The sequence below is a fragment of the Epinephelus fuscoguttatus genome, linkage group LG12, assembly GCF_011397635.1.
Source record: "Epinephelus fuscoguttatus linkage group LG12, E.fuscoguttatus.final_Chr_v1".
Taxonomy (NCBI): domain Eukaryota; kingdom Metazoa; phylum Chordata; class Actinopteri; order Perciformes; family Serranidae; genus Epinephelus; species Epinephelus fuscoguttatus.
The window spans coordinates 21093549-21119050 of NC_064763.1; the positions used below are offsets into that span (position 1 = coordinate 21093549).

General features: G+C 40.7%; 1 protein-coding gene across 2 annotated transcripts in view; it reads left to right on the forward strand.

The window, feature by feature from the left end:
- The window catches only part of gabrb4 (gamma-aminobutyric acid type A receptor subunit beta4), a 91389-nt gene extending 66478 nt beyond the window's left edge, over positions 1 to 24911 (forward strand). Inside the window, exons 5-10 of one of the 2 annotated variants that reach the window (XM_049593157.1) lie at positions 1928 to 2010; positions 9414 to 9551; positions 13521 to 13673; positions 15325 to 15581; positions 16204 to 16293; positions 16599 to 24911. In XM_049593157.1, coding sequence (XP_049449114.1) covers positions 1928 to 2010; positions 9414 to 9551; positions 13521 to 13673; positions 15325 to 15581; positions 16204 to 16293; positions 16599 to 16952 — 1075 coding nt within the window. In that variant the 3' untranslated portion in view covers positions 16953 to 24911. The remainder of the gene's footprint in view (positions 1 to 1927; positions 2011 to 9413; positions 9552 to 13520; positions 13674 to 15324; positions 15582 to 16203; positions 16294 to 16598) is intronic. The other variant, XM_049593158.1, reaches the window with a different exon arrangement.
- Positions 24912 to 25502: the final 591 nt, after the last annotated feature.

The following is a 25502-nucleotide window of genomic DNA, read 5'->3' on the forward strand; positions in this document are numbered from 1 at the left end:
TTGGTGATTTTTTTGAGAGAAGATGCCACCATACACAGTCTTTCCCTGGCTACAAGTACACAGATACTTGTAACGTCATGCTAACCTCAGGGAAACATGTAATCTTCGTTGCAGATGTCGTAAATTTCTCCCCACTTTTGGTTCGTATTTCTGCTTGAACATGTCTGGTTGTGTTTTAACATTAAAGCATGTAGACATGTTCTAGTAGAAACCATGCAGGCATTTAGATTTATTACCAAAGTAAGAACAATTTTGACAATATTTGACAATATAATATATAATTTCACAATAGAGATGTCTGGGGGGGTTTTTTGTTTTCTTTGTATAGTAGTTAGTAACTTAAGCAGTTATTATTAGGTCATTGTGGAAAAGACAATGTTTTTTTTCAACTATTGCTTAGAAAATCACGATTGCCAAGTGACCTTTCCTATCAGTATAATTAGGCATGATGTTATCTCCTCACAGTGTGTCAGTAGTAGCCGTGCTGTACACTCAGAGCGGAGCAGCACTGTGAGGCAGCAGGGAGGTGCAGTACAGTAGAGCAGAACACAATGCAGTTTGGGCAGCTTAATGCTTGTGCAGCAGAATGCAGCTAAGTGTCATTGTGAATAATAAATATATACCTGTCACACATTTTGTTTATGTATTATTTTCTTTACCCTTCTGGTGCCTCCTGCTACCACGAACCCAGAGGCCCCGCATGCGTTAATCTGCCCCAATCAGCTTTAGCAGCACATATTTTGTTTTCCAATTACCTGCCGACAGCACTCTGTTCACCCCACCATGACCAATTTACAAACTCTGTGTTCAAGCAATATATTTACAATGCACACTGCTTATTATCTGCTGTATTACTAATTCCAGGTACAGTAGATTTTTGTGTACATGTGCTCACTGCATCAATGTAAAACCACAGACTGTTGCAGCATGGGTGGCTATGACTTAAACATGATTGATAATGTATCTAAAATGTGCTTTAAAGGGTAAAACTTAATATTACTCTCATCATGCTCGGTGTTTGAAGCCACCAGCACGCTTGCAAGGGGACGAGCCGGTGGCTTCTGACACCAAGATGATGAGCTGGAAATTAATTTTTCCATTTCATTTACACAGGAGGGCGGTAAGAGAATGAAAGCTAGCATGATGAACACATAGCAGCTGGTATGAACAGCAGAAATGTAATTACTAAAATGTGCTGCACCGGTAAATATCTCAGTTAAATGCCAAAGACCCCACCATGTGTAATTTGTAGCCAAAGCTGTTTTTTCCTGGGCTACTGGATTTATTGATATTAATAAACTGCTATGCATACATATTTTCCAAAGCTACCTGGCAGAAATGCATACCTTGGTACTAGCAATAAATAATGTGCATTGACAAAATCGCAGATGCCGAGCAGTTAGTGATCCATATAAAAGGAAATACCTCTCCAGACTACTCACAGAAACATAAAGAATAAATCATATTTAAGAGTCTCTGGAAAAGGAGGAAAAATACTGTGGAAAAGTCCCTGGAAATTACACCATCCCTTTCAATATACAGTAAGAAAGCAATGGTTTGCCACATGTTCATAGGCAGAGTCTCCATGAATGTGTTCACAGTTACATACATTCAAACCCCCGGATACATGCTGTATTGGCAAAATGTCTCCTCAGTAATGTAAGTTTAAAAGCTAGCCGTGAATTATTGAACTGCTGCAGCGCTTTTAACAAACAGCCACAAAATAATTACTCTGAAAGTTCAACTTGAGCAATTGGTGAAATTTCTGGTGCTTCTTCATATTGTGCAACATTAATCTGTGACACATCATGACCCCCCTCTTAACCCTTTTCCTCATTTGTGGGAATCACTACATACAGTTGTCCGTGTCCTCGTGTATCCATGTCGTAATGAAAATCTCTGTTCTGTTTCCTTCTAATTCTCGTAGAATAACCACCACTGCTGCTTGCATGATGGACTTGAGGAGGTACCCTCTTGATGAACAGAACTGCACCCTGGAAATTGAAAGCTGTGAGTATGATATGACACTGTCCCTCACAACACAGACCTCGACACTGAACTTACAGCAACCTGCAAAAGCAATAATTGTGATTGCCAGTAAGCTGTTTGTACTGGGCAGTCATTATGTTAAAATTATCTGCTTTACCTCTACAAATGACATCATAGGGCGGGTCTATCTGCATTCTTTTTCACATTTTTCAAACGGATACTTCGACTCAGCCATTAGCAAAAATAGTGAGGTAGGTAACAGCACCTCTCAACCCCCCGCATGCATGTTAGCTCAGAAGATTTGAGCTCGTAAGTAGAAGAATTATTGAATATTAAACCTTTATTTAACCAGGTAAAGACACTTCGAGATTAAATATAATATGATGTGATATTTTTATTTATACACATTTATAGATCAGTTGTCAGTGTATGACTTTGGGGCCATACACATGCCATGTCTTTAAATGCCTGGAAAACACAAGGTCAGACGATGGGCACTACTCTTGTGCCTACTCTGTGCCAACTTTCAAGCGCCCGGAGGCAGGTTACGTCTGAGGTTGCTAAACAACCATAACAAGCATCGTATCATAGCGTACTCACCAGAAATCCTGAGTGCAGAGTGGATCTTCTTTCAGGTGTTGTCTTGGATGTGTAATGTCTGTGGGACAGATGTAGAGCTCTGAGTAGCCCTGCACTAAAATGACTGACTCCTTCATGTTTACTACTGACTGATATTTAAGGAAGAAGGGGAAGATATCTGTCAGCTGTGATTAGTTGTTCCTTGTCACATGACATGAATTGCACACTGCTGCGTTCCAAAAGTTGAACTCTCAGGGCACAGCCATTACATTGAAAATAATGAATTTGAGGGCGCAAAAAACGCAGCGGGCGTACAGCCCCCGACAGTAGTCCTGGTCCCAGTTTGGAGAAGCAGACAGAAGTACCGGCACAGAAGCTAAGCAATGTAGTGCCGTGGATGCCATGTTAGTTCGCTTCCAAAAAGTCACACAATAACACATACCAACCAACTGAGGCAGCAGGTAGATGAGTAACTCATTGTGTTCTGCAAAGTAAAGTTACTGTTACTGTCAATGGAATGGAATGACTGTGGACCAACTGTTCTCATGCACTGTTTGTATGTTTTTCTATGAAAAGTGATGCACCAAAATTCGTACCAGTCCCACGTAATGATGAGCCAGGAACTCGTGCATAACCTACGTAATATGGAAGGCTGTGATAAAGTGACCAATGTGCTGATGGGGGTCAAGAATAAAGTGGGAAGTGGTCTCGTAAGGGGGCAGGGTGAGGTGTTGGATGCGTCACAAAACACAGGGCTTTGTCCCAGAGGACTAGTGTTTGGAACCAGACTTTGATTAAACTCTGAGTCATTTTAAGGCACGTTGTCACCATGTTTCTTATCCTAAACCTAACCACAGTAACTTTTCATGTCCTAAATCTCACCTCCATGACATTCATTAAGTACTTAACCTTATTCGTAGAGCACTAATTCATATGAACCATCAAGGATATGTTGCCGTGGACAGGGGCAGCAGAAAAACATAATATAGCCAGCTAAATAAAGGACCACCTAAAGAAGACAATACCAGTTTAAGGGTATGCTATATTTAGATTACTTTTACAGCTTTACCTTGCAATCAGATAGCTCTGTCAGAGGGGGAGCTGAAGCCATGATATTGTACTTATCAAATTTACCATACTCCATTGGCAGAGTAGTAATTTTACCTAACAGCGTTGCTGGTCTATCTGCTGCCTTAATCGCTTATTTGTTATTGTGTGACTTTCGGAACATTCATAAACAGGTTTATAAGGAGCAACATGAAGAAATCTATCATCATCAGGTCACGTGGGAAAATGTTTTGAGTTTAGGAACACTACTGGGAAGCTACAGATTGTCATACCCCACAAAAAAAGTGGACCTCCCCTTTAATTAAGTCATTTTATTTTGGTACAGCTATACTTGAGATCATTTAGAGGAGTCATGAGTGAAATATCTGGCATCTTTGCCAGTGTGTGCCATTTGTCAGAGGCTTGACCTCTGCAGTTGATGACTGCCTTGAGAAATAGTGAAGAAATCACAGTGCTTGCTGATGTGCATTGATTCCCTCAGTGTGACAGATGGACAGGGCCACCACTAGATCTTTGAGTGGCGAAGGCAAAATGATGACATTAATATTAGCGACCTTACATATCCCTCAGTGTGGCTCTTTAACCCCTTAATTACATTAATGTCATGCAGTGTCTGAGTAAACATCCACCACAACCACAGTAATCACTTTAATGAATAATTTGAACATGAGACACGTAAGAGACACATGTGTAAGAAACAAGGAAGTTATAATTATTTATTGGTTAAGTGTCATTTGGCACATGATTAATCAGAAATGATTTATTAAGGACGTGATCAGTGTGTAGAGATCAGATGTTTGGCTCAATGAGAGAGTATCATACAATTTTCGTCTTATTTATTAGCACATTAATTTATGATTATCTGCCATTTTCATTGAGTTAGAGGAGAACTACAAACAAGACATAGTCTGGATTAAGTTAACAAGATAGAAGTGTTAATTTAGTGAACTTTAGACCGGTGAGTGGATGTAGCTGCTTTTGGAAAGAGCCAGGTTAGCTGTTTCCCCCTGTTACCACTCTTTATGCTAAGCTAACTGTCTCCTGGTTTCATATCATCTTCTCATCTAACTCTCAGCAAAAAAGCAAATTCTCAAAGTAATTATTTAGGAAGTACTGATTAACCCTTCTGTTCCTGATTTGTTCTCCAGCCCCAGAGCCAGAGGAGCAGGCCAGTTTCAAATTTCAAATGTTGTCACTACAGTGAAATGGCTTCTATGGAGACTAACATCATTGCACATGAATAAAATTGGGCTCATTGAATCCACAAGAGTCTTGGTTTTCTAGCCATACCCAGTCTATGCAATTACAAGACTGTTTAGGGGCCCCAGTATGCAGAAATATTCAAATGTACTATATTGAAAAATGGCAATTCCACTTTTTACCTCGCCAAAATTGAGCTTAAATTTGGAGCTCTTTTTTTTTTTTGCTTCTTCCAAAGAAGACCCTGTTTTCCCTTGTTTTTTTGTCTAGGTGACTAACTGGGACAACAATTTTTGAAAGTGGTCCAGTATTGGGCCAAAACAGGCTACAATGTAATCCCTTTGGGCAATTGAGCACCATCAGTTTACATCCACAAAAAGCGCTTGTTTTTGGCACTGACAGGCTCAGGTTATTATTTTAAGTGTCTGACGATACTATGGAGAGTATCCTTACAGGACCGACCTTATTGTTAAAGAGTAAGATCCTCTTTGTTTATCCAGTAACAGCCCAGAAATCACTTTAATCAAACCCACCAGGCTCTACTTTAATAAACAGCAGTTTATCACTGCGAAACAATGCTTCTTCATTCAAAGACAGAAACAAAATAAACTCACAAAACTTTCTTGGTCTGTGTTCCTACTGTTCCAACAATCAACGACACTGAGATGTAAAGAAAAACTGCTGGCTGTACACACACTTAAATCACTCTTTATTTAAATAGTATTATGGTGGAAATGGCAATGGTAATTTCAGGCCTTTTTCTGGTTAAACAAAAAGGATCTTACTCTTTAACAAAAAGGTCTATCTCTGTAGGGATGCTTTCTATGATTTGTCAGACACTGAATAGCCATCTGAGCCTGTCAGTGGCAAAAACAAGCACTTTAAGTGGATGTAAATTGACAGTGCTCATTTGCCGCCAGGTATTAGATTGCAGCCTGTTTCACTAGCAGTGGTCTTGCTCAGTACTTGACCAATTTCAAAACCTGTGGTTTCCATTAGTCACTTAGACACAAAAACACAGGAAAATAGGGTCCGTGTTGGAAAATCCAGAAGTTATCTTTTAAGGGTCAACCACAGACCTTTCCATAAGCCCCCCTGGTCTTGAGCCGGGGTCATCTGTACCTATGACTGCCCCTAACAGCAGGACTGCACAGGAATTATGATCCAACTCTTTTCACAGGTTAAGCAGTCCATGACTAGTAAATTCAGTTCAATTCAATTTAATTAAATTCAGTTCAAATCATCCATTCATCCATTTTCATAACCGCTTATCCTCTTGAGGGTCGCAGGGGCGCTGGAGCCTATCCCAGCTAACATTGGGCAAGAGGCAGGGTACACCCTGGACAGGTCACCAGACTATCACGGGGCTGACACATAGAGACAGACAACCATTCACACTCACACCAATTTAGAGTCACCAATTAACCTGCATGTCTTTGGACTGTGGGAGGAAGCTGGAGTACCCGGAGAAAACCGGGATCAAACCAGGAACGACAGCGACAGTGCTAACCACCACACCACTGTGCCGCCCCTCAATTCAATTTAATTCAATTCATTCATTCATTCATTCATCTTCTAACCGCTTCATCCTCTTGGGGGTCGCTGGGCGACTGGAGCCTATCCCAGCTGACATCAGGCGAGAGGCAGGGTACACCCTGGACAGGTCGCCAGACTATTGCAGGGCTGACACATACAGACAAACAACCATTCACGCTCACATTCACACCTACGGACAATTTAGAGTTACCAATTAACCTAGTCCCCAATCTGCATGTCTTTGGACTGTGGGAGGAGGCCGGAGTGCCCGGAGAGAACCCACGCTGACACAGGGAGAACATGCAAACTCCGCACAGAAGGGCGGGATCAAACCGGCAACCCTCTTGCTGTGAGGCGACAGTGCTAACCACCACACCACCGTGCCGCCCTTAATTCAATTCAATTCAGTTTTATTTACAATGCCCAGTATCACAGATCACAATTTGCCTTCGGGGGCTTTACAGCATACGACATCCCTCTGTCCTTGGACCCTCACAGTGGATAAAGAAAAACTTTAACTTCAGACCCTTTAATGGGGGAAAAATGCTAAAAACCTCAGAAAGAGCAACTGAGGAGGGATCCCAGATGTGCAATTAGTGTCGCATGTACAGAACAGATCAACATAATAGATGTACAGCAATCCATATGACACATAAAGTGGCCTAGATTCGTATACAATAACCCTTAAAGATCATAATGGGATTTTTAAAAAAAGTGGAACATGCTTGTGAACTGGCAGCTTGGCTCTTAAAAGGAATTTGGTTGTATGCATGTTCATCTGCGAAGACATCAGATACATATCAGGGAAAACTGGATAAAAATGAAATGATATCACCCAATATCGTTGAATTGAAGTTTCATGTCTTTTCTTCTTTTTCAAATTCTTTAATTTAGATAAGTCAATATCCAGGAGCAAAATGTGCTCGTGCTGTAATTAAAAATTGTACTTGCTTGATCATTTTCATCGACCACTCCATCAATCACTCGCTCAATACAGCAGATATTTGCGGTCCTTGTTGTCCAAGATAAAAGTGTAGAGTGTTTACCCTCAGGGATATCAATAAGCAATGGAATATGAATATGCCACGAATTAAAAAGTTGTGAGAATACCTGCTGTTTATGTTCATTGAAGAACTCTGCACTGGTGGGAGTCGTGCACATTAACCATCAGTTTGATTGATAAGGCAGGCAGTTGTTTCAATTTCATGGACAATGTCACATTTCCTTACCCTATAACCTCAGAGGGAGATTTAATGGTAATGAATCCTGGTCCCTTAGTGAGTTTAATGCCATCCAGGTCTGGACGTGGGGTAGTAGAATGTGAAATGTAGTAACACTTCCCGGACTGAGAAATGGCTCCGCAGTGAATGCATACTGGCCTATTGACATAAATCTACTGCTGTGGTCACTTTCAATTGCACTGCCAGTTTAGAATGTGTGGGAGCGCCATACCAAGTGACACACGTTAATAAATATTCATGCAGCAGGTAATGCATGCAGTGATATTGCTTCATAGGAGCCTGGACAGTGGAGCATGTGATTGCAGGTTGAGAGAATGGACAGATTAACGTCTTAGGTAGAAAAGTTTTCCGCTGAAGGAGTGTTTTTTGTTTGTTTGTTTGTTTTAGTGCTGTCTTAGGTTCTGCATAGTTCTACAGGAGAACACATTTTTCCCTAAACCCCCAACTCCTCCCACCAACAGACTACAATACTGTAATGCATCTTTAGGATTCCTTTGATAAAGCTGTGATGAAATATGTAGTACTTAACCTGCTTGGCCCATTTTAGCACTTAGTTTGAGTGTTCTTAGTGCTTTTTTTTAGACCTTTTGAAGAGGTGGTCTCGGTCCGGTTACAAATGAACTCTTGTTTGGGTTAAACATGAGCATGTTACAGTCCTGGAGGATTATTAATGTGCACCTCCTCCTGTACTGCCTTAATATGCACATTCAGCACATCCAGTGCATCAAAACATTGTTTTCTAGTTGGAGCCGCGCCTCGTTTTCAAACTGTATGGTTTGACTAAAATGAACAATGACAGCAATATAGTCCACGATGAGCAGCGCTAAAATCAACCTGCGTAGTTGTCCCTCCATTGTGACATTAGAAAGTGTCACATTTATCTTGCAAGTTTGGTTTACTTCCTGGATTTTTCCAACATGGAAATTCTGACCAATCAAGAGCAGCTTTCTCACACAAGGCATTTGATCTGGTCTGCTTATAAATGCTGCCATGAGAACACAAACCAACTCCAGGCAGCTCTATTCCCTGATTTAATCAAAGCAAGCATACTTTCAGTCTGAAATCACCCTAAAATATTGACACAGGTAGGTTTACACTGGAATTCGTTGAAAGCCTGGTGCGTCCACAGTCCGAGGGGCGTGACAAAGCATCAGTATTGGATGACAGGCTGTAGATTGAGGTTGATACTAAAAATATTGGCTATAATGAATCAACAGAGACAAATGTAATCACAATGACAGTTGTGGACATTTACAAATCTCACTGTGATTACAGGGTGCTGTGCAGCTCAAAATACTGTTAGATAGATAGTTTTATTTAAAAATATTTCATATTTATGTTACATGTCTTTCTTTATTAATAGACTGTTACACCTTGCTCTTATCTAAACAAAGAAATGAGTGAGAAAAAATGTCTTTTATTGCATTTTACCAGAGGAAAAAAAAAATCCTTTTTTTTTTTGTTGGGGAGTTAAGATGGATTAAGATTAAGATGATCACTTGCCATTTTAGGATTTAGTCACAGATTCTTGCAATGCAGTGGCCTCCAAATGTTCACATACAAGGAACCAAGACAAAGCATCTTGTGAGGTTGCCTAGCTTTAAGTGACTGTAATGAAACATAAAGTAATACGTGTTTGATTTGTCAGAGCGACCTCCACTCATTATCCATACTCTTGTAACAGACTATAAATAGAAATGGTTCTGTGTAATGGTTATTTCTTCACTACACTCACACTCTACATGCTTTATTTCCCTCTCTCTCTCCTCTCCCCCTGAATTTGCCCTGACCTTGACATAGACGGATATACTAGAGATGACATCGTGTTCTTCTGGCAAGGAGGAGACAACGCTGTGACGGGCGTCGACAAGTTAGAGTTACCTCAGTTCTCCATTATAGACGTCCGCTTGGTGTCCCGGGAGGTCTGGTTTACTACAGGTAAGGCTGTTGTAAAAAATGTTTCTAATTAGGCTGAATATTTCCACTGCATACACAAAATGATGCTCTATAAACACCTCTGGATCTGTGTCGCCACTGTGAGTTCTGTGAGTGGGGGCATCAGTATATACGTCATTGTCACTGCGGGGAATATGATTATATTTGGGTCGTGCAGGAAGACAATTTCCTTTTCGCTGCAGCAGATTGTAGGTGGCCATTTCCACATATTTGTAAAATGTGCACTGACTGCAAAAAAACAAAGTGCAACTGAAGTACCAAACGTTGATTCATGATAACTACAGTAATTGTTCTCTTACATATTTCAGCATCAGAGTTCCTATTAGAATCAGAACTTCAATTAATGTACAGGAAGTGTTGGTAATTATTGTATAACATGAGTTTGTGATGCTTTTCTGAGTATTTCTCTTTTGTGCAGTTTACTATTTCTACTTCAGAGTGAGCTTTAGAGGTGCTGATGGTTGGAAGATTTTTTTCACATTTGGACAGAGCCAGGCTAATTGTTTCCCTCTGTTTTCAGTCTTTATGCTAAGCTAAGCTAACTCTTTCTCTGCCTATAGCTTCGCATTTTGAATTGTCATTTTAAGTAAAAATCGGACAAGTTCTTCCAGCACTGACTGAGACGTATTGAGAGGATTACTCCCCAGAATGTTACACAAGAATATCTGGATTTAAACGGCAGTACCGTGCGACAAAACAATGCAAAAACATGAACTACTCTGGAAAGTAGACTTTGAATGCTATAGATATTCGTCTATAAACACGTGTGTTAGGTTGTGGTGATGGCATGCAGTGTGGTTTCAGTTTTATTTTAATCTGTTACATACTAGCACACCAACTTTACACAAGTTCAAGAGTAAAAAAAGACAACCAAACGTGATCTTTGTGCAAATGTATCAGTAATCTTTTTTAAAAGAAAGTATAATTGTCATGTTGGAGTTAAGATATGGCCAGAATTTTAGTTTAAAACATTCAGACGATGAACTAAAATTATGAGAATGTGAATAAGTAACAGTTTTGATATGATTTTGAAGACTTTTATATATCGTGTTGTAGGGATAGCAACTGAAATTAGCATGCTAACCAGCTAGCCCTGGCCCATCCTGCCTGTAATACCACTTGTACCTAGTGAGTCACTGTAGCTTCCAGCCTGCCGATAGTCCAACATGAGAGGACAAAGAGGTCAAAAGCCCCGTTTCTACCAAACACTTTCGGTATGGTACCTTTGAAACCAAAAGTAACCCTTCAGACATCCATCCAGCACTCACTGTATTTCCTCCTTTATCAGTCTGCACCTTGTTTATCATCCACAGAACGAGGCTGACATTTAGTAATGGTCAAAGTTGTCATGTTGAAATTTAAGGTGCTTTGATGGATTCACGTCGTCAGCTTACACATTGAGTAACATTACAAGTAAACGTTCCACTTTAAAAGTTGCCGGCAGTCGGTCCAGTGAATTAAATTATTTTTTTCTCAGACTCCAGCTGCTGCAAGAGGCAGCAAAACATCCTTTCATTTTATAGTTACAGTTTACTAATAAAACTCTCCACTGTATGAACAGTGGTTACATGAGCCTCAAAACCAGCCACAGCTCAGCCCTAAAAAAGAGAGTGACCAATCAACAGACTGCAGTGTTCACAGCTCCACCTTTTAGTACCGGACTGAAAAAGGGGATGATACGGAACAGTTCCATTGGTACCATCCACAACTTTTCACAGTGGAAATGCAAAAAAGGCAAACCGAACTGAACTGTACCATATCGTACTGCTCGGTAAAAATGGGGCTCAAGTCACCAGGAACGGGTTGGTGAAAAACACCTGAGATCAATGCCTCAAACGCCACTGAGAAACTGAAAGTAACTGCAGATAGTGTGTATTGTCAGTCAAATGGTACTTGTAAGTAATGGCTGTTTGATTTTGGTATACCAGGCTGTTGGAGAAATGAGTTTTCGGTCCAATGGGCCTTTTTTTGATTAATGAGGCTTCAGAGTTTTGAGCCATTGCAACAATGGCATTGCACAGTAATGGTGACTTGTTTACTTCCGGCACTTCTCCGGATTCATGTCTAAGATAGCGGTGTTAGGCCCCGATCACACAGAAAGCATTTTTGCAGGTTGCAAAACACGAGGCGCGCCACACTGCCTTTTTTTTTCTAATTAAATGCCACTGGTGAAAAAAATGCTTGCTGTGCCTTTGTACTGGGGCCAGGCAACCACACCATCACCTCCTTACTCTAACCTTCCTATGTAATCAGTTAACCGTTAGTCAGTAATTAGTATCTAGTTCCTAAAATGTTGAAGCAGAGGGTACTTGCTGTAGCTCTGGTTGAGGGTGAGAGGCTGTCAGCAAGTAGTTTGTTGGGCACAGGGAAACAGAGGTCTGTGTGGGTACATGAGACCCTAAAAAAGAGGATGGATCATGGGGAGTACCACCAGCTGGTCCAGGAGCTTCTCCTCGATGACGGCTATTTATTTATAGGCACATTTTAGGATGACTCGGGAGCAGTTTGACAACCTGCTGTCTATCGTCGGGCCGTATAGCTCTGGGTATCCAGCAATTGCTATCACCAGTTTCTCCTCCATTGTTCACCAACTGTAAACTCGTTGTGAACGCCACAGGCCCGCCTCTCAAATCATCTGATTAGACAAAGATGACAAAGAAAGAGATGATGTGGGGCATTTTTCTGCTTTGAGTTGAAGCGTTTTCAGCTCGAGGAGTTCAGAGCACTCCAACAAAAACGCCAGGTGCCTAGAGCACAGAAACACAAGGTGTGTCGCAACGCAAAAACCGCGAGCAAAAAGCTTCATTCTCATTAAAATCAATTACAAAAAGGCGCCTTCAGCTCCTAAAACACTTTCTGTGTGATCAGGGCCTTATTTGGACCGCAGTGTTTCAGTAGTTTAGTCAAACTTTGCATATTCTCACTCTGTCGTTAGTTAGTTGTTGGCTTTGAGGTGAAATGCTGCCCCCCTTTTAGTTTTGAGCATGTGGCCAGGTATAACACCTTTAATGAAACTTGTGAACATTTGTCGCCGCCATTAATCTAGGATGTACTTGGGTGATCTAAGCTATTTGTCTCAGGCTTGATGTAGTATGCTAAAGTATTGATTCATTAAAAGATTTACAGGAACCTGGGGATGATGAGGTCATTCATCATTGTGTGTTCCCCCCATAGCAAATCGCCTTTTAGATTAAAACCATCGCGCTTATCTGAGGCCTTTTTTCTTTGGTGACATATTGGAAATAAAACTGTAGATAGAACACATAGATTAGAATTTAACTATATTTAGAGCAATTTGTATTGTTTCCAACCTCGTAAATATCTAGTTATAGCTGAAGCAGAGAGATCATGCCATGATGTATATATAGCAGTTTGCATCAGCATTGTATTGTTGTGGTTGTTTAAATTAAAGTGCAGTCAAAAGACCAATTAATGTCTTGGCACAACCAGCTGATATTTCCCCACAAAATGTAAATGGAATCAGTTACCGCCGTGCAGCCACATATATATAAATATATTTACCTTCCTCTTTTAAGTGTAAAGGCATGTGTTACAATTATGCACCTCTAAAATGCCCTTTTGGTAATGTTTAGAGGACAGAGAAAGTGCGAAAGAAAAGCAGAGCAGCTCTCTGTGACAATTCTCAGAGGGATGCTGGAGCTGCCTGCTGAGATAGGGGGTTGCAGAAAAATCTGCCGTGTTTGCGACTTTCTGCCATGTTTAATTGGAATCGAACTTGTCCCTGGAAAGGAATCCATCGCTTTGGGGAAATTAAGTGCTCCATCTGAACAAATGGAGAAATGACTACCCTGCGCGTTGTCAAAGTGCAGACTTTGGAACTCTTAAGTTGTGCCAACGTTTCTCCCCTTCTCTCCTTTTTTTTTTTTAACAGATGTGTTTCCACTCTGCCCCTCTTTTTCCAAACTATCACTCCATCTTCTCTCCTTACAGGTTCATATCCAAGGCTTTCGCTGAGTTTCAGGATTAAGAGGAACATTGGATATTTCATCCTGCAGACATATATGCCCTCCATCTTGATCACCATCCTCTCCTGGGTCTCCTTCTGGATCAATTACGATGCCTCTGCAGCTCGGGTGGCCCTGGGTAAGAGACAGCCACCGCTGCATTATTAAACTTGCGACTGTCCCCTGTTGAAATCCAGTGATTATCACTAGCACTAACAGCATGTGCAGAGTTGTTGTGTACATTGTTTACATTTACAGGCACGTGAAACTATCAACTTTATTCATGTCAAGTAGCCATGACCAAAGCCACTGAGGGAAATGGTTTCAGCTTACAAAAATAGACAGGAGGTCTGCATCGCTGCGACATGTAGTTAAAGTGTAATATAAATATATAAATATATGGTGTGTCTAAATGTGAATGTGCAAATGTTTAAAGGGTACCTATTATGCTCATTTTCAGGTTCATACTTGTATTTTGGGTTTCTACCAGAACACGTTTACATGCTTTAATGTGCATAAAGCACTTTTAAACACTTTATTTTCCTCATATTGTCTGTGCAGGAAGGCGTGAATTCACCCTCTGTCTGAGATGCTCAATTTTTTTCGCCCGTCTTTTTCAGAGACAGGCTCCCAAAAAAGCCCTGTCTGCTCTGATTGGTCAGCTTTTCCAGGTCTTCCACATCTTGGCTTGTCTGCCATGTCACCACTGCTGGGGAATGACTGTAGTGGGGCAATGTAGTGCTTTCTACTGTAAAGAGCATCACCAATTAAAGCTTCTAAACCAAAATCTTCACATCCGGATATGTTCAAGAAAGAATATGATCCGAAATCAAGCAGATATTAACAACATCTGCAACCAAGATTACATATTCCCCTGACATTAGCATGTAGCTACATGTAGCAGCACACCTAGAGCCGGGGAATGACTGTATATAGCAGCACTTTCTCTTGCTAAAAAGCACCAATAGAGGCTTCTAAACACAACCAGAAATGTTCCAGAAGGAATATGATCTGAAATCAAGGAGAAATTAGCAACATCAGCAAACCGAGATTACATGTTTCCCTGACATTAGCATGTAGCTACATGTAACAGTGCACTTAGACCCAGGGAATGGCTGTATATAGCGGCACATTCTCCCATTAAAAATCACCAATAAAAGCTTCTTAACATGATTGGACATGCTCACGCCGGAATATGAGCCGGAATGTTGGAAAATTTAAATACATCGTCAACCAAGATTACAGGTTTCCCTAATGTTAGCATGTAGCTACATGTAGCAGTGTACTTGTAGCCAGAAAGAGAGAAGTGTAGAGGCACTTTCTACCTTGAAAAATCAACAATAAAAGCTTCTAAACATAACCAGAAAAGTTCCAGAAGGAATACAATCCAAAATCGAGGAGAAATTAGCAACATGGGCAACCGTGATTACATTTTTCCCTGACATTAGCATGTGGCTACATGTAGCAGTGTAGGGAACATTGTGAAAACGCTTGCTGTAGCATGCCTGGAACAGATGAACATATAAAGAATCTTGTAGCCAGAATAGAAAAAAAAACCTAGTATTCGAGTATTTGAAAAGGTCCAAAGTCCAAGGTTCTTGCTCACTGGGATTGCTTTTAAATACCTCATTGTTTGAAAGTTTGGCAACCTTTAATTTGAACATCTGACATTGCAACATCATATATCAAACAGAAAATAAGGAAAAGCGTAAAAGGTCCCCTTTAAAGTGAAATATAATTTCTGTGTCTGACCATAAGTTCTATGTTTCTGTGTGTGCTGCTGTACTCAGGTGTGACAACGGTGCTTACCATGACAACAATTAACACCCACCTTAGGGAGACTCTCCCAAAGATTCCGTATGTGAAAGCCATCGACGTCTACCTCATGGGCTGTTTTGTGTTTGTGTTCCTGGCCCTGCTCGAATATGCCTTTGTAAATTATGTGTTCTTTGGCCGGGGCCCTGCGCAACAGAAGAAAATCAATGAGAGGCTGAACAAAGCCAACAACGAGCGCACAAGATACGAAGAGAAGCGCCTGAGGGAACAGGTTTGCATCTTCATCTGCTGTCTCTCTTTTTACTCTCTGTGTCAGTCAGAGTTCAAGTACAAAACAGCTATGTTCTGCACACAAGATTTCTAGCCATAGTCATTTTATCCACAGACACATACTGTATGCAGTATTCCCTGAAGTAATCTTTCCAGAAGCATACTGATGCCACCACAGCCCAATATGTATTCACCAACCATCATCCATTGCTTCTACCTCAAGCACAGACTGCTTTTATCGAGCATAGACCTTCTCATTGAGATAGCGATTCATCTAGCTCAAGAGTGGTGTAAACATTCTCATCTTATTTAGGTTGTTGTCTATGTTTAAGCTGTAGGCTTCATTCATTCTCTGCTACCTTAACATCCATTTAAAATGGACAAAATATCAGAATGCCCATTGGGCATTGGCAATTTGATTTGGCGATGCTGAAATGGTCAGACTGAATGAAGCCCCCGCCCCCTGTTTTTTGTGTGTGAAGTACTAAATGCTATGCTTACTCAAACTTGTTTACTGTTAACTCTATGTCTTATGCATTGTGTAACTTTTGAGAAAATGTGCTTATTTGCCAAAATTTTATAGCCGTTTTAATGTTCTCTTCATTTTTCTTTCACATTGCAAGGACTCCATTTCCGTGCCGTTTCAAACCAACACCTTCAGGTCATTTACACAGCGAAGAAATCTGTATCTCGAGGAACAAAGAAAAGTTGGGGTACATTTATTTAGAAATCATATCAGTTGTAGGCCAGCCTTCACAGTAAAGTCAGATGATTAAGGCTGTTCAGATTAATTATGTCACAGAAAAAAAGTGAATACTAACAGATGTATGTATAAAGAAACTCTTTGTTAACTATTTCTGTGGCATGCAAGAAATGACGTTCCATATCATCCCTGCATTTTGACAGCTTCGGGGAAGGGAGGGGGGTTAATATAAGTTTCATTATTGGGGGAATTTGGGGCTATTGTTCGACATTTCAGACCTCACTGACTCTGAGTGTCTTTCCCCTCTCCTCACAGGTGGATGCTTATGGAAACATCCTCCTCACCACACTGGAGATGAACAACGAGGTGATGCCTTCTGACGTGGGTAGCAGCGTCAGTGACTCTCGGAATTCAGTCATGTCCTTCGACAGCTCCGGGGTCCAATTCAGGAAGCCCATGGCGCCCCGAGATGGCTTCAGCCACCACTCGCTGGACCGGAGCGCCATGCGGAGCCGGGCCAACTGTCGGCTACGACGACGCTCCTCCAAGCTCAAGTTGAAAATCCCAAACCTGTCAGATGTTAGCACCATTGACAAGTGGTCCCGGGTCATTTTCCCTATCACCTTTGGATTTTTCAACCTAATCTACTGGTTGTACTATGTGAATTGATGTGCATCCCACTAGGAATCATGGGCCATATTTTGAGAGCACATTAAATTGGCTTTGATACAGTTCCAAAATATGTATACACATATACAAGTTGAACATATGTATATGCATATTTCTATATATTATATTTATATATACACGTGTGAAACCTGAAGGACCTCTCTGCTGTACAAAGTATTAATAGGATGACTTGAATGTTTAAGAATAATTGTGAGAGAAGAATTTCAAGGCTTTGAGTTTCTTTTTCCTCCTGAAAGAAAGAAAGAAACAAACAAACACGAGATCCCATCCGGGGGTTTTTGGAACTAAAGACTGCATGATATTTTTGCTAAAAAAAAACACAAGGAAAAAAAGCGAAAGTGAAAGCTCTTGAGAGAGAAAAGATGTCTCAGAGTCCCATTGACTTTTTATTGACACTTATTGTAATCAGAAATCCTCTACTGCAGCTCATGAAATTAGTGGTGGCTCATCTGTTCAGGCATCAGCTGAGTGAGATCCTTGACACCCCCCCTTCCCTCCCTCCACCAGCCCCACCGCCCTCACCCACCCCGCCCATGGATAACATGCACGGAAATCTCCGGTTCTACTATGTACAGCAACCTTGTTTGGATTATGTGTTGTTCCTTGGGTTTTTTGAAGTGATATCGTTCTCTTTATCAGACATCAGCTCTGGCCTAATGGGCTCCGCGTGGATGGTATGATTGACCGCCGCATTCCCGCCCAGAGTCAACGCAAATTTGTGTTCCTTTCTCTTCTCATGTTATTTTTAGAAACACGTCCTTGGGGGAGGGGTGGGGGGTCTTTTTCATTATGGTTGAAAACAAGTGCTGATTATTGTAGATATGATTTTGTCTTGAAAAATACTGTGATTTCAGAGGGTGTCGGAACATGTTCTAGAGCTAGGGCATTATGAGATAAAAGAGTCAAAGGTATGCATTACTCATTTTGATTGTGTGGAAAAAAAAAACATATTCTATACATTTTATCATTCAGTATTCTCATGAAAGTATACTTGTACTGTTGATTTCCTCCTATTGATTGATTCCCATGCTCTTTAGATGCAGAGTTCATTGACGTCATATCCTGCTTTGTGTTCGCTGAAAGGAAATGGGAGGCTTTTGTGATTGAAATGATTCCACAGTGACAATGTGAGGACATATATATTCAAAAGAGTCAACATATCAGCCCGCAGTTTGACCAGTTGTCATTCAGTATACAGTATTTTTTTTTGTTTGTTTGTTTGTTTGTTGAGCATTTGTGTTGGAGTCGCAGTTTGTGAAGGCGAGATAATTTGATTGGGATTGTAAAGGGCAGCCCGGGCTGAAGACGTGAGGAGAAGGATTCAACATTTCACACTCAAACTCAATCAGTGCCATCACACAAACGCTCCGAACCCCGAGGATCCGAAACATCAGCCTAATCAGGAATGATGCACTGATTCTGGGGGAGAAAATGTGTGATAAATAGCCATGAATTGAGAACCAAAAGGCCTATAATCCATGTGCATTATTGTTTTGTTTTGCTATCAAGCACACACACACACACACACACACACACACACACACTGCATTTCCAGTGCTCAGGTTCATTTGTAAATGGAAAAAGTACTTTAGGACCTTGATTTTGTTTTTAATTCAACTGGATAACAGTGATGTGCAGGGCATGAATGACTCTTTTTACTGACTCGGGAGTGACAAGTCCTCATCCCCACTAACTCGTTCACTGACTCACCCCTACCTGCTACTAGCTAGTATGCAAAGGCCAGACAATGTGGTACTCACACTATTGCGCAACTCTTATATTCACTGTATTTCTGGAAATGTCTCGAGTTAATTAACCTTGACCACTTTGGCGCTTGTTTCAACACAGTGTTCGCTCTGCCAGCCCAGAGCTGAAGGTCTGACTCGGGCTGCTAATTATTTTTCTCTTTCAAGTAACCGTCGTGAAATGACTCGTTTTACTATCAGAGTTTGATCCATTTGGTCTGATAACATTTGAAAAGTCTAGAGGAGCCACATGATTAAGTTATTTTATCCCCATTCAAGTTAGAGGAGGGCTAAACCGGAATTTAAGGGCAGTGCACATGCCTTGTTTGCATTGTTGTTAGTGCAGATGCATAGAAGGCATGCTCAAAAGTGAGAGCAACACCCTTGTGGCACACAGCAATGAGCACCGCATCTCATTTGATGAGGGACAACCAATCACAGTTGATATCATAAATATCTGTCTATGGTAAATATGAATAAATTATCCATTTGAGTGCAGGGCTTTACGATCTGTCCCACAGATAATTTAACATATTCAAAACAAAGCCTGAAAGAAGATCAGCTTCGAACTCAGGATTCTAGTAAGAAGGCCGTGATACAGTGGTACTGATCACTTTGCAATGTCAGGCGCAACCTCTGAAAGCTGGCACAGAGTAGGCACAACAGCAGCATCTAGCGCTCAACCTTGTTTTTTCCAGGAGGTAAAAGACGCAGAACGTGTCCGCAAAAGTCTCTGGTGCGTGAGCTCTATGGCAGTTGGAGCCGGTGGGGCTTTCATCTCTCTGTGGGTAACGGACTTGGTGATTCAAGTGAGTCAGCAAAAAGGGTCGAACCTCTAATCTCTGCTGGATAATCACGTGTTTATGGGTTGAATCCAAATCAGTCACCAAATAAAAGCCAAACAGACAATGAAGGGAAATTAAAAAATTACATATAACACATCCTCCCGTGCCTGTTTGGCTTCATCTGAAGTGCAGATCAGCATCTTCTTTGCATCATCTCCACTTCAGGCACAAACAGGCTCCACTGGGAGCAACAGGCTCCTAGTAAAACCTGCACAACCAAATCTACCAGAAAGGTCCTATAGCAAAAAGAAAAAAGGTGATTGGCTGATTAGAATACACAGTGTGGTCCTTGAGAACTATACATATGGAAAAGAGATGGAAATTTTCATATACAGTACACAAGCACGTGGGGATAAGAGGAAGATGGAAGGGCTGCAGAGAAATCAATTTATCATCAGAAATATCCACTCCCCTCTGGAGCGCTGAGTGTAGTATGCTTAAGGTGTCCTCAAAAAAGAAATACTGACCAAAAACCAATTTGTCTCCGCAAGTCAGAGAGAAGTTTGTACAGGCCCGAGCTGTGATCCCAGTTCCGTATTTCTTTTTGTTTAAATTTCATTCATCATTGTCATTTGTACTGTTGAAGCAAAAGGAAAAAAGAACGAAAAAAAAAGATTCCCCTTCAAATATCCAGTAATCCCTGAAAATATACAGGAAGTATCTAAAATGGTGAGAGTAACAGGAAGATGTACTGAGCTGAGTGTTATGTTTCTGTCTGCAGTTGAACAATCTGTTGTTTGTCTCCCAGTCAACTGTGAGATCCAAGGGATTACATGACCAAAACATAGTGATAGTCTTTAATGTGAAGAAAGTAAATTTGTTGTTATTTATGAGAAAGTTGGCAACGAGTCAACGGGTGCCACAATGAGCTAAATTAGCAGTTTCTATTGTGTTACATAGAGAATACATATTCAGTATTATACTGTAGTTGACAGGTGAGATTAAAGCCTGAGGAAGTGGCTTAATGTGCACAAATTTTTAAAGCTGCCAAATGGAAGTAAGATTGAAATGCAATGAACTTGAATTCAGTAGCATCAGTTGTTTCAACATGGGTGTGTTATGCTAGTAGCGGCTAATGTAGCCTCGGGGCGCCAGCCTCAAGCAGGGCAGGCTGTTCTCTTTCACTGTTTGTACTTATACCTATGAAAAGTAATGCACTATAATTCGTATGTAACCCATGTAATCATGAGCCAGGAGGCTGTGATCATGTGATTTACACGCTGCAGGTTGTCCTCCCTCATTCGACAGAAGCAAAGAAGGAAGTAAGGTGAGGTAGATAAATAAAGAGCGAGAGGGTCTGCTTACAGAAGGTCGGGGTGGTGGATGGGTCAAACAAACACAGGACTTTCACCCAGACAAACCAATCTTCAGATTCAATGTTGGCATTGCACGTTTCTGCAAACCACGGATACATTACATTTGCATGGTATTATGTAGCGGATACATTGAAACTTCACGTTTTCAATGATGCTTAATGTGTAGTTAGGTTTAGGCACAAACATTACTTGGTTACTGTTAGAAAAAGATCATGTTTTGTCTTAAAATACCCACTTTGGGGGCACAATCCCTCTTGTAAAGGCAGTAATGTCTTTGTAAAAAGCAATCACTTTTCATGGCACTATTCCCGCTGGAAAAAACAGCCACAGGCACTAAAACATCCCCCACATTTGGGGGCTGAAAGTTGCGAGAAAAAGAGCCTAGCTTCCCTAAAATAAGAAAAAATGGGGTGCCCCAAAAGTTGATGGAAACCGCGATGACTTGCTAAAAACCGTCCACTTTTGTTGTTTGTTGGTCTCGAACAGTAGTCTGCCACCCACCAACCCCTCCACCTCCAGATGACAAAGTCAGCCCATATACATGATTGTGGGTATGAAATGTATAAGTGTAACGTATTTGTGGTTTGCAGAAATGTACAATGCCAGCATTTTCTTCTGCTAACTGAGCTGACCCAGGAGACTGGGGTCCATGTGAGTTACTTTAAGATATTTACAAACGTAACATCATATCATAACATTACCTCAAGTATTTAACGTGACAGCGCTCAACCATGATTCTATTCCTACACCTAACTTAACTGGTAGGGGCGCTAATTTCCAAGATAGCAAAGAACCCCCACAGATTAATTTCATCTTCAAACTTACAGTCTTCAGACCCAACTGAGGCCAACTCAAGTGACATCACTTAGGAGCATATATCAGACTTCACACATCTCCCTTCTGGAGCCACAAAAGGCTTTAAAATTATTTTCTTTTTTTTCACAAATGCAGTAGTTCTGCCCAAGACCTGTAAACAGACTTTGGTGTGCCAAATTGTTGGAGTTCCCCTTTAACTAACGACATCTCTGAGATATGCATGCTGCAATTTAAACAGTCTCATTCAAGATGCTGCAATGAAGTCATCATTACTAGATACGATTCTCTTTTTGCCAATTGGTGTTTGCAATAAAATAAAGAGCAGATCTTAATTGTTTTCCGCAGTATATATTACTTCAGGGTTGGCGCAGGAGGATATGATGTTAGCTGTGGAAAGAAGCGCCTGTGTCAGGGGTACCAGGCGCTTTTGAGGTGGTGATTGCCGATGTGCACATTCACACTCATGTTTCAGGTAACCTTGTTCTTTAGAATGAAAATAAAGGAAGCTGGTAATAGTTAGTGAATGCAAGTTCATTCAAATAAAACCCTTTACAAAGTTTTTTTTTTTTTTCATTTATTTTGCATCATTTCATCCTGGTCTGCACACTAACAGCTCGTCAAACTGTTCAACGACAATATGATGGATTTTTACTAAGAGTTGATTCAGAGTGTGAGGCCAGAGGATACCATTTGTTCCGGTGCAAAACAAGCACTTATTGTTTGGAAAACTATGGGACAACCATAAGTGTTATTTAACTGAAACAATGGAACGTGTTTAACCAGAAAGAATCCATCTGCTCTGTGGTTTCAACTTGCACTTACATTTTGTAAGGCAGACTAACACGAGAATCAAATTCCCATTCAGGTTGGTTTATTCCCAGAAATGAATACAAACATGCCAATTCAGGCATTAACGTTTATGTTTTGAAACAGTTGATGCATATATTTAATGAACTCCAAACGCATACTGAGGAGAAACATTAGCAGCCCTTGCATGCACGCAAAATATACACACCCCTCATTTAACTCAGAACATGTATTACCTGCTTTCTGGACATGATATCAGCACATTCATCCCAAAAGCTGTGAGGATCTTCTGTTCTATGCTTTTCCTTAAGGATATTTGCTTATACGAGAGAGAAGACAGATTTCTTTTGACACATATGTTCAAGGAGCAGAGGAGGAGAAAAAAAAGTGTTGAACTGATTTCAATGTGAATTTTCTTGCCTCTAGTGTATATGTGTAATTACATGTGAATTGTACTGTAAATATGATATCTTTCACTTAATAGTTCTTAATGCATGAACAAAAACATGGCAGTTCGTAATACCAGCTAGCCTCACTGCTAATGGCATGGACAGCTTCTCTAGCATTGGCATACTTCTGCAAACGAAACCTAAAAAAAAAAAACAAAAAAAAACGAAACACAAGAAATACATGGTGTGGACAAAATAATGGAGAAATCAATGCAAAGTCCTCTCACAGTGAAGGAGTTTCTGGTGGCTCTGAGCTTGTATTGGTTCACCTGCTCCCTCAAGAACAAGGCTAAGGCTGCCACTGGATATTGCAGTATGTCTTAGTTCACTGTCAGCGAACGGGATGGTGACATCTTGAATGAAATTCTCGAGTTGGGTTTTCCCATTTACCATACCGGAATTAAGGATTTGCAGCAGATTTCAGCACAGTATGCCTGCAGCGTTTACCTCAGCCATCAACAAATCACTGAATCGTCCAGGAATCTGCTAAAAATACTAAGGGCATGATCGGCTAGCTGGCTTATAGAGGCTAGAGGAGCAGGATAGCCTTAAGAAGGCGAGTGGGATGTTCTTTTCCTGTTCCTCAATAAGACAGTCACGTGTGCCCTTGAGCAAGGCACTTAGCCAATTGCCCAAGTGCAGCTGCTCACTTGCTTACAATAGAGGTCTATGTCTGTGTGGGTTAGCTCCCAGAAGCAAATATGTTTAGCTATGTGAGGGTATTAATAGGAAATTGTCCCCTGGATAAATGCAAAGATAAAACAGTTCCACAAGTGTCCCTTGGTTCTGTTAATGAGAGGTCCGGTGTGAAGGATTTAGGGGGATATGTTGGCAGAAATTGAATATAATATCACAAGTATGTTTTCTTTCGTGTATAATCACCTGGAAAGAAGAATCGTTGTGTTTTCGTTACTGTAGAATGAGCCGTTTATATCTACATATGAAGCGGGTCTTAGACCACTGAGATCGCCATGTTTCTACGGTAGCCTAGAACGGACTAAACACCAAACACTGACTCTAGATAGGGACATTAAGAGATTTTACTGGTTTAATTCAACGGGTTCATTTGTTTTAGAGAAGCGGAGGAGACCTCTGTGGATAATTCCACTCCTGGTAAAATCCACCTGAACATCTGGATCTTAAGTTGTCAGTTGTTAAGTTGTAGAGAAACAGATTTTAAACTTGATACTGCTTTCGTCAGAGTTTTTTTTACCGCTTTAAATCACCTGGTCCGTTTGTTTTAAGAGGAAAAGACATCTCAGAATAATTCAGTTCCCGCTAAAAAACATCTGAACTGTGAACGCTGAAAGAAATCTAACCTGGAGAAGTTTCAGCTGGTTGCAAGCTGCAATTCTTGCCACTAGATGCCACTACTTCCCCCAAAATCTTACACACAGCTCCTTTAGGCCTTTTGTTGTAGTGTGATTATACTTTGTCATTTTTTTGTTGACTCCAGTCTTCATGTTAGGGCGTTTCATCTGGGATTACACCAATCCCAGATAACAGATATGCACGACGGGCCAAACCTGTGAACACAAAAGTGTTGTGTCAGTCATGAATAGCACGGAGCCCAACCTCCGATAAAAGAGTGGACCATAAACACGAAAGAAAATTTCATCCACCAAACACCAGAACTTGGCTGACAGACTCCTCACTGTTGGAGGAACTTTTGCTGGTGCATTCATTATTTTGTATGTACCGTGTAGGTTTTGTTTTGCATGACCTGAGTTTTGAAAGGTTTATTTTCATATATTTTTACTCCACGCCATCCGAATTCATCTCCACAGCCAGGAAAAGAAAGATCCAGTGTTTACATGCTCAAATTGCACTTGTTTTACAGCCAGCTCTATAAAATCTTGTGAAACAAACTGTTCGTAAAACTGGAGGAAAAATGTAAACGTAGAACGTACATGCTGTGATTCATGCGAATCATGAATATGTACTTCTATACAATGTATTTACTGTAAATCACGCAATTTGGAATAGATGCACCAAGTGCATGCTGTAGTTTTATCAGGTTCAGCATTAACATCAACCGCCCTTCAACTACAAAGGATGTAAAGGATGCTCACAAGTAGCATCTGAACGTAAGCCATGTGATTGCACACTGAGTGGGCGTTCCCTGTATTTTCTCTTTAATAAGTTGCCTCTGGTTAAGGTCTGTTGTCAGTTACCGTATGATGATGCTTGCAAGAAGCTGTGCTGATTCCCAGTTACACATCAGTATACCTCCCTCTTTGGAAGAGCATACCAGGGAGACTATCTCATGTTTAACCAGTAAGTAAGAAAGTTTTTTCCAACACTTTATAGGGAAAAAAAATTGGCAACAAAAAGAAAGAAACCCACAAGACCAATAGACCATTTATTTTTCAATATGAATCAGTAAATGATTTGATTCATTTCTGTGTTCATTTCTGATTTATTGTATTTGTTGCATTTGTTATGGATTGTTATTCTTACTGTTGTTGTTGTTTTATCATAAGAAGGAAATGTAATTCATCTGATATACTGGCACTGGAAGAAAAATGCATTTGGTTTTTGTACTGTAATT